General features: G+C 35.1%; 1 protein-coding gene across 3 annotated transcripts in view; it reads left to right on the top strand.

Annotated features, from left to right (window-relative positions):
* Positions 1 to 6,043: 6,043 nt before the first annotated feature.
* Positions 6,044 to 10,005, top strand: part of LOC110275053 (uncharacterized) — an 8,655-nt gene continuing 4,693 nt past the window's right edge. Inside the window, exons 1-4 of one of the 3 annotated variants that reach the window (XR_008002518.1) lie at positions 6,044 to 6,601; positions 6,684 to 6,802; positions 6,882 to 7,011; positions 9,297 to 9,999. Coding sequence is in view for 2 of the 3 variants with exons in the window: in XM_052253794.1 (XP_052109754.1) it covers positions 6,140 to 6,601; positions 6,719 to 6,802; positions 6,882 to 6,914 (579 nt within the window). In the remaining variant the exon portion in view is untranslated. Of the gene's footprint in view, positions 6,602 to 6,683; positions 6,803 to 6,881; positions 7,012 to 9,296; positions 10,000 to 10,005 lie in introns of those variants that run through there. The other 2 variants (XM_052253794.1, XM_052253793.1) reach the window with 2 other exon arrangements.

The following is a 10,005-nucleotide window of genomic DNA, read 5'->3' as shown; positions in this document are numbered from 1 at the left end:
AATTAAAGAGTAGATCGAACGATTAATTAAAGCTTAGTTTATTCGGACTGTCCGTTATGTCAATTGGGTGTCAAACATTGTTCCTGTAATGAAGAAAAATGAAAAGTTGCGTGTTTGTACTGATTTTTTAGATCTGAATAATGCATCTTCTCAAGATGAGTATTTCATGCCTGTGGCATACATGATAACTAATTCTGCAGTCGGTAATGAAATCTTAAGTTTTATGGATGGATATTCTGGATATAATCAAATATTTATTGCTGAGGAAGATGTGTCAAAGACGACCTTTCAATGCCCAGGTGCTTTAGGTGCCTATGAATGGCTGATGATGCCTTTTGGTTTAAAGAATGCGAGAGAAACATATCAACGTGATATGAATATAATTTTCCATGAATATATCAAAAAATTTATGGAGGTTTATATCGATGATGTGATAATTAAATCGAACTCCATTGATCAACATCTTGATTATTTGTGCAAATCATTTGATACGATGCGTCAAAAAGGATTAAAAATGAATCCCCTAAAATATGCATTTGGTATATCTGCGAAGAATTTTTTAGGTTTTATAGTTCAGAAAAAAGGAATTACAATATATCAAAATAAGGCTAAAGCAATTTTGGAATTACCACCTCTAAAATCGAAAAAGGAAGGTCAATCTTTTTTGGAAAAAGTGAAATTTCTTGCAGCCATTTATTTTGAATTTAGCTAGTTGAACTAAAATTTTTTCTTCCTTAGTCAAATTAAAAGAATATGTACGGACTAAGGATCATCAAGAGGCATTTGATTCGATCAAGGCTTACCTTTCTAATGCACCTAGCATGGCTACAATTCGTCCTTTAGAGCCTTTGAAATTGTATGGTACAGCTTCAACGAATACAATTGAATGTATGCTAGCGCAGGACAATGAAGCAGAGAATGAAAGAGCTGTTTATTATTTAAGTAGGGTCTTGTCTGATAGCGTGACGAGGTATTCTCTAATCAAGGAATTGTGCCGCTCCTCTTATTATGCTTGTACAAAGCTTCAATATTACATGATAGCCAAAACTATTAGGGTTATTGCACAAAGGGACCTTGTTAAATACATGTTATCTTATCTAATTCTGCGTGGTCGAATTGGCAAATGGATGCTTGTCTTGACAGAATTTAATTTACAATGTGTCACTGCTAGCACAGTTAAAGGTTAAGCCATTGCAGATTTCTTGGTCGATCGACTAGATAATCTTAATGATTAGGGGGCAGATATTGTCGAGGTCGAACCATGAAAATTATATTTTGATGGATCAAAGCATAAAGATGGTGCTGGTGTTGGCATTTTGACTATGTCCCCAAACGGGATCCATCAAAATTTTTGTTTAAATTAAAATATCTATGTTTGAATAATGTGGCTGAGTATGAGGCTTTGATATTAGGATTGAAAATATTGATTACCAAAGGGGCATAAGATGTTCTGATTTTAGGAGATTCTCGATTAGTTTTAAAGCAGTTATCAAAATAACTTAAGTGTACAAGTGAGGTGTTGCAAAAATATTTGTTAACAGCATGGGAATTGTTGGTCTTGTTTCGAAAAGTATCACTAATACATATTTCGAGAATTTAAAATAAAGTGGCAAATGAATTAGCTGAGACTGTTTTGAAATAGAAAATTTCTCCTAGAACTTTAGAGGATTTGGCAAAGGTGCAACAAATTCTTGTGCTTATCGAAAAATAAGAAATCTTGGTAATTGATGAGAGGGATGATGATAATTGGAGAAAACTAATTGCTAATAATTTAGAAAATTCTAATGTTCAAGTTAATCAAAAAACAAGATTAAGGGTGACGAATTTTTTAATGGTGGGAGAGGAATTATATAAAAAAGGTGTCGAAGGAAGTCTCATGAGATATTTAAGCAAGTCTAAAGCAACAATTGCTTTTGGAGAAATTTATGAGGGTATTTGTGGAGCACATCAAGCAGGTGAAAGAATGAAATGGGTATTATGATGTGATCGATTATTTTGATCAACCATGATCAAAGATTGCACCGAATATGCAAAAACATGCCGAGAATGTCAAAAGCATGGTGTAATACAACAAATACTTGTTTCCGAATTGCATTCGAACATTAAACCTTAGTTATTTAGAGGTTGTGCTTTAGACTTGATTGGTATGATTCATCCTCCATCATCAAAAAATCATAAGTTTATTTAGTAATAGATTATTTTACTAAGTGGATAGAAGCTATTCCTTTTAAAGAAGTCGGTCAAAATAACATTATCAATTTTATTGAGGAGAATATAATCCACATTTTGGAATTCCTTAAAATTTAAGTACTCATCAAGGTACCATGTTTATTGGTTGACACATAAGTAATTTTGCGGCATCAAAGAATATAAAAATAATAACTTTGACCCCATATTATGCACAAGCAAACGGTCAAGTTGAGGCTGCAAATAAAATTTTAATTAATTTAATCAAAAAGCAAATCGGTAAGAAACCACTACTTGGCACGAGACATTAAGTCAAGTTTTATGGGCTTAACGGAATTCTTCGAGAGGATCGACAAATACGTCTCCTTATAAATTAGTTTATGGCCATGAGGCCGTTACCTTTGGAAATTAATCTTAATACTATGCAGGTGATAAAACAAGATTATTTGCCAATTGAAGATTATTAGAATGCTATGTTCGATGAATTAAATAATTTATATGGTGAACGTATCCTTGAACTTGATAATATTATTCGTCAAAAGGATAGTACGGCTCGTGTTTATAATTGACATGTAAAGGAAAAAGTTTTTCATATTGGTGAATTAGTTTTAAAAATAACTTTTCCATTAGAAAAAAATCGAGGGTTTATGGAAAGTGGTCCTCTAATTGGGAGGGACTTTATCAAGTAATCAAGTTGTATTTAAGAAATGCTTATAAAAACAAACATATTAATACCGGTGTCAAAGTTAAATCGATCAATGAAAAATATTTAAAATAGTATTGATGTCTGGAGGACAATATGTGAAATAAAGAACAAAGTGTCGATAGAATAAAGATAATAAAGGATAAGTAAGTGAAAACAAAATACAAAGAAACTTGGCATTCCAAGTCTTCATAGATAGGGCTCCAAGAATTCCTTTAGGTCAAATGTGAGGTGCACTATCTCCTCATCAATTGAGCTATAGACAACAACTTCTTCATGCTCTTCAAGTTGTAACTTTTCGTATTTCCTCCTAATTTCAGGTCGAGTGCTTTCCATTTCGCATAGTTCCCGATTAAGGTCTCTTTTCTTTTTATCAACTTTGAGGAAAGGTCCTCGCAGCAAAGCTTCATCTGTGCGAACTTGGGCAAGTTCCTTTTCAAGATCTTTGCTTCGTTGAGCTAATTGTTCGAGAGCACTGGCTGCATGGGCAACATTTGCTTCATATTTGTTGTAAATTTTTTGTGTTGATACAAATGAAGCTTCAAGTTGTGCAGATTCTGTCTCGAATTCTGCCATGCCTTTCTTATTGTTAGTGAGCTTGTTGTGAGAAATAAATAACTTTTTATCCATTTTCTTGAATTTCTTCACCTGCTCCGAGAAGTAGATAGGTACTCGATACTCAAGAGTTGTGCTCAGAATATCGGAGAGCAAAGTATTCAAATCATCTCGATTTATCCTTCATCAATTGTGTGCTTCAAAAGATGAAAAAGCATCTTTAAACTTTCAAAGATCTGGGGTGTTAGCTGTTTCAGAAATTCAAATTCCGATGATTTATCGGTGGATGGAAATCGAGAAGTAACTTCTATTTTGTGAGATAAACTTGAGACAGTAGAAAGGAGTTCTTCTAAATTGGCCTCTTGTGGACTAGAAGCTTTGTCTGGTGCAGATTGTTTGCATTCTGTTGTGGATCGGTACCAGGATCAACTCTGTCAACAATGTTGTATGTATCATTAGCTTGTGTGTCAATATTGGAGCCAGGTTTATTGTCTTCCTTATGTTCTTTAGTTAGAATATTTTCCATGGATGGAGAAGAAGGGAGAGTAAGATCGACATCAATCTTTTCAGGAAAGGGTTATTTTTCGATGGTTTGACCTTCTTTGTCTTGGTCATCTTTGTCGTCAGTTTCTTTATTGGTCTTTCTTTGTCCTATTGATCTTTGAAGTCAGTTTCTTTGATAGGTTAACTAACCTCTTTCTCATCGTGTAAATAATGCAACAAGATGTGTCCACTTGATGAGAAAGAAGCTGAAAGTTCTTTTTTCTTCTGTTCAAAAGATTTGGGTTTGATTGGTGTTATTTTTCAAATCAAAGGTAGTTTATGAGGAGATTTCTTGACCTGTAATGATTTTAGTTTCTTGGGTTGAGAATTGATCTCGAAATTATAAAAAATATGTTTTGTAAATGGACATAATAAGGACCGTTGAAATACCTTAGCTTCTCGAAGATGAGAGCTTGATGAGTGTGATGAGCTTGATAAATTGTCAGAATTTGAGGAGTTTGAGGTATTAGAGGATTCATTTCAGTTGCTAGGAGTCCCTTTTGAAGATGAATTGATGGATTTATCAGTAGATTCTGGAATGGAGAAGTCTCCCTAAATGGAAGTGTGTCAAATGTATGTAAAGAGAATGGATTGTTGTCGAAAGCAAGTAGTACTTATATTTGCATAAAAGATGAGTTTGAAGTTGTTCTAGATACCTTGCTGGTTTGAGGAACTTTTGACGAGACTATTTGCATCTTTTTTGCCTTCTGATGTGTGATGGCTCAGTATTTCTTTTTGAGGGTTTCAAAATTAGTACTTCAATGCAGCCTGGAAAAGATTTTATAAGTCCCATGGAGATATCCTCTAGTGATCAATCGTAGCGGGAGTAATAGTTGTTCCACCATTCGAAGAAGAAATTAGTAACATAACTACTATGAGTAAAAGAGAGAAGGAAGTAGCTACTTTGATGTTTCTTGTTCTGCTCGAGACACTGGTCGATTTCTTTCTTCCTTTTAAAGTTTATCTGGCAGAGAGGAGTTTTGCTTGGGAATGGTGCTGGAAAAGCTTGAGAAACCCATTTGTCTTGCTACATAATGGAGAGCATGAAGAGTGACTCAGAATTGGTCTTTCTTGTATTGAGGAATGCCTGTTGGTATCACTTAAATAATGAGAAAGTTCAACCACATTTCATCATTCAGACATTGTGCATCTATATCTTTGTCTTTTCGAACTATGGGACGTCAAAACCAAGTTAGTCCACATTTGTGGTCAACGGATGGAGCAAAATTTAAGTTTCCATTTCGAAAACTAGTGCTCGAGTGAAGTCTCACAAAATACATCCCAGAAGAGCTCGTTGGTGGAACGTGAATGGGTAAAATTTGGTTGTAGATGACCAATCTGAGTCTTTCAAAGTTTTGCCTTTCTAAAGGATCCACCCCTTTATATTTCATGTGCTTTTCAAAGACAACGTTTAGCTAAAGTTGTAGTAACCAGAGAGGTTTTCCGGCACGAACGAAAGATGCTTCGAAGGCTATCAACCATCTGTCCTAGCTCATCATAAAGATTTTCTAACAGTAATTTGGCTAGGTTGAGTTTGTGTTTTTCATGAATAAGTGTAAGACCCCTAATTTTGAAAGGTTATTAATTAAATATTTATGATCTATTATATTTATTTAAGATCATATTTTTAGAAATTTTTATACATAAGTTGAGTAAATTCTTATTTATTATTTAGAGTTCTTATAAAAGAAAATAAATAAATAAATAGTAAATATTTTATATGTCTTACTTTTAAATATTTAGATTTTTAACCTTATTTTATAAATAAAGGAGAATTAATTTATTTATCTCTAATTTTTATTTAATTAGCATTTAATTGAAACTAATTTACAAATTTGTAATTGGAAGGTATTTTAAAGATGGATATTTTATATTTAATTTGGTTTTTAATTATTATTCTATCTTTTTATTTATTTTATAAAATTACACTACTATACCTAAAGTTTTAATAAAAATACCTAAACTAACCTACACTACCCCAAACCCTAAACTCACTCACCTTCTCTCATTATAACCCACACCACACACATGCTGAACCCAACCCCTCACTCACTCAGCAAGACCCACACACAACACACACATTAAACACAAACCTAACTATCAGCTGAAAGGAAGAAAGAAGAAAAGAAAAAGAAAGAAAAAAGGGGGGATATGGGAAGGAGGCCCGAGGGAGAAGAAAAGGATGAGAGGAGAGGGGAATCCGAGAGAGAGAGGAAGGGAGCACCAGGGGAGGAGAAACTCGCTGCCGTCAACCTCGCCGCCATTTGTCCTTGCCACTGCCAGCTGTGCCATAGCGAGGAGAGGGAGTCGCGCCATCAGTCGCGTCGCCCATCGCCGTCAGCCGCGCCGTTAATGTCGTCGCCGGTTTTCACCACCGCCGTGCCGTGCTCCATGCCGTCTCCGACAGTGTTCCGTCACAAGAGAAGGACGCGCGAGAGAGGAAACAGAACCGTGAGGGAGCTCAGCCATGGAGATAGGAGACGCGCGTCGGATCTGTCACCGCCGGTCCGCCCATCGCCAAACCACGTTGCCGTTTGTGAAGCTGTCTCCGTCGCCGCTGCCAGAGGTCGCCATTGGAGCCGCCGTTCCACTTCTGTTGTTCTTCTTTTTACAGTGAGTTGCCTGCGCCTTGAAGCTCTTTCTGTAATCATTCTAGCTATCTGTGGTTAAGAATTCTGATGTATAGATGTTGTAGGGTTAATTTTATGGGTTTGCATGTCAAAAATTAAGGTTGTTGCTGAGCCACTAAGCTCATGGCTCACTGAAGCTCATCGGTTAAGTTTGGGGTGGCTGGTGCATCGTTCTTTTATTCTAGTAAGTGTCCCTACCCCGGAATCCTCGCCTTTGGTTTTCTGTTGTGTGTTTTGAGGTTTCCACAATATTCATATTTTAGGATTTAGAAACCGATGTCACACCTCACGTTTGAGGAAGCAAGCAGAGCTGAGGTTTCAGTTGCCATTGATTTCGGGTTGAGAGGAAAGGAATCTCTGGAGGCATTTGGATTGTGGTTTGAACGTGTCGAGGTAGGGGCTTTTATAAAAGTTAATTTATTTTAAAGTAGAACTGTTATAAATTGATATGATAAGCGAAATGCTTTCTTTGGTGATTATGTAAGTCTTATGTATTTTTTTTATTTGTCTTGGATGAATATGGTTGTTTGCTTGACTAAGATAATGTTTAATTTTGTTAAAATTGATATTTCTGATTGGTTTGGCTTGAAATGATTTTTTTGATATTTAAAGTTTAAATTTAGTTTTATTGAAATCTGATTTGGTCTTGAACCCTTTGGAAAAGAGTTGAGGATTGGTTTGGTTAGGACCCAAAAGGGTGGCAAAGTCCAAGTTTTAGGGGAGATGCTGCCGAATTTTCATAAAAAAATTGGTGTTTCGAGTTTAAGCTGTTTAATAAAAATTTATGTTTCCCGATTAATTTAATTATAAAGGGGCCTATGTTTTGAAGTTTATTAAAGAAGTACTTTTGGAAGAGTTTTAGTGGATTTTAAAAGAAGTTGAACTTTGATTAATTAGGTTCGTTTTGCTTTTGAAGTATTCTTCAAATTTTGACTTAACAAGACTAAATAACTCCGAGCTTGGAAAGGTTTCCGATTTACAAACGAAATGAAATTGGCTTTGAAGCATAAATAAGTTGGTTTTAAAAGTGGCTCGGAACTTTTGGCCTACATGCCTTGGTTTTAGTTTTAAGTCTCCATTTTAAATGACTTCAATTTGAGTAATTATGATTCCGAGGATTTCTAAAGAGTTTAAGAAGCGAGGCAGGTTATTCTTCCCTAAAGTCTTGTGTCTTTTCAAAGAAAGTTCCATTTTCAGGTGATGATTGAAAGTCTCTTGGAAGTTTTGTAAAATGTTATATTAACCGACTAAGATTTGAAAAGCAATTGATTTTGAGGAAAGTTGAATTATGTGTTTGAAGAGATTCGAGAAATAAAAGGTGACTTATGGCTTGAATAATGATTGGTTTGATATGAATTGTTAATGAAATGCGGAAATGATGATGGATGAATGACTATGAATAAACATATGTGGCTTCGGCACATTTATCTGAGATACGAGTTCCCTGGGTAAAGAACAGTGGCTTGCCACCACGTGTTCCAGGTTGGATCTCGATACTCTGTTGACCCTACGTCGTAAGGGTGACCGGGCACGTATAAATTCCCGGGGTATGGATAGCCCCCAATGAGTGATTTGAATGATGTATAAATGTAAAATCTATGCATAGACTCATGGAATGCGCGACGGGGGATAGTCTAAGGACAATTTAGACTTGTCGGGTTGGCTGGATAACCGATAGATGAGCCTCATCAGCCATAGGACAGGCATGCATCATATGCATTTGTATGACATTGTTTGGGTGTGCATATTGTAATTGGTTTGCCTATGTGAATAGTTATGTGTAATTGCTAATTGCTCTACTTGATATAACTGCTTGATTGTGTTTGAACCTTCTTACTTGTGTTTGTGACTGAAAATTGATTGAACTGTGATGAATTGGTGGTTGATTGAGTTGCTTGGGCCTAGGACCGTGGTTGATTATGAGATGAGCTGAAAACTGTGTTTGGTTTGTGCTTTTGGGTTAAAAAAGTATGAAAAACTAAACTGGTTCAGCATAGACTTACTGAACCTATGCTTGGAACAGTTTGGTCATTCATGCTGTCCAAGGAAAATTTTTAAAGAAAAAAAAAACTTTTAGATTTCTGAGAGATTAACAGCTTTCCCTTTTAGAAAGGATTCCAGATTTTGAATGTTAAATCTTTAGTTTTGAAAAGAAGCATAAGGCAGATATTAATCACTGTACTTTAAAAACGGTTTCATTTTCGTATCTTAGCATAACAATTCTGTAACCCTATAGTGAGAACCCTTTCGAGGACGATATTCTCACTCCCCGACAGATTTTTCCCTTTTCAAGATATGGACGACATATATATATATGTATATGAATTATTTGTAAGTATTGTAACGTATGGATGTATATTTCGAATATTCGGAAAAATTATAAACAGGCTCATAATTTAGCACTAAATATTTCAAGAGTCGTCGTAATACCCGAGTTATCAGAGTGGCGCAGCCGGAAGTACGACTTTTGATAGTTAGGGTGTTACAATAAGAACAGCCATTGTAATGTATGGTTTTTGCATCAAAACACGTCTCGAGCAAGAAACTATAGCGTTGAGCATGTAGTATAAAAAGGCTACATGTTCATCCTCTGTGATTGAGCTATTATCTTCTCCCATGTTTTGCTTCATAAATTCTCCATAAGAGCATTTTTTAACAATATTTGTACTTGTGCTCAGGTTTTATGTCGAAAGTAAGCACAAGTAGGCCAATTGGTGAGAGCCCGGTGATGCCGACTACATCGAAGAGTGTGGATCCAACTGTAAGACCCTGAATTTTGAAAAATTATTAATAAATTATTTATGATTGTTTATATTTACTTGAGATTATATTTTTGAGATTTTGTATATAAACTGGGCGGATTCTTACTTATAATTTAAAGCTTTTATAATTTAAAAATAATGAGTATTTTTGTATGCGTTAATTTCAATATTTAGATTTTTAATCTTATTTTATGAACAAAGGAGAATTAATTTACTTATTTCCATCTTTTATTAAATTAACATTTGATTGAAAATAATTTACAACTTTTTAATTGAAAGGTATTTTAAAGATGGAAATTTTGTATTTAGTTTGGTTTTTAATTATTATTCAATATTTTTAATTATTTTATAAAATTACATTACTACTCCTATTTTTAATAAAAATACCTAAACTAATCCACACCATCCCAAACCCTAACACACTTACACTCATTCACTCACTTCCCACTCTCAGCCGCACACACCCTCACTCACCTCACTTACCATGTTCCTCACCAACACACATACAGAGACACGGTTCTAAGAAGAAAGAAAAGAGAAAATGAAGATCGGGGAGTGAGGGAAACGGAGAGGAGAAAGAGAGAAGGAAGAAGACCGCGCCGTCACAAGGAGTTCGCCACCGTCG

The sequence above is a fragment of the Arachis duranensis genome, chromosome 9 (assembly GCF_000817695.3).
Source record: "Arachis duranensis cultivar V14167 chromosome 9, aradu.V14167.gnm2.J7QH, whole genome shotgun sequence".
Lineage (NCBI taxonomy): Eukaryota > Viridiplantae > Streptophyta > Magnoliopsida > Fabales > Fabaceae > Arachis > Arachis duranensis.
This window is presented reverse-complemented; position numbering and strand designations above follow the sequence as displayed.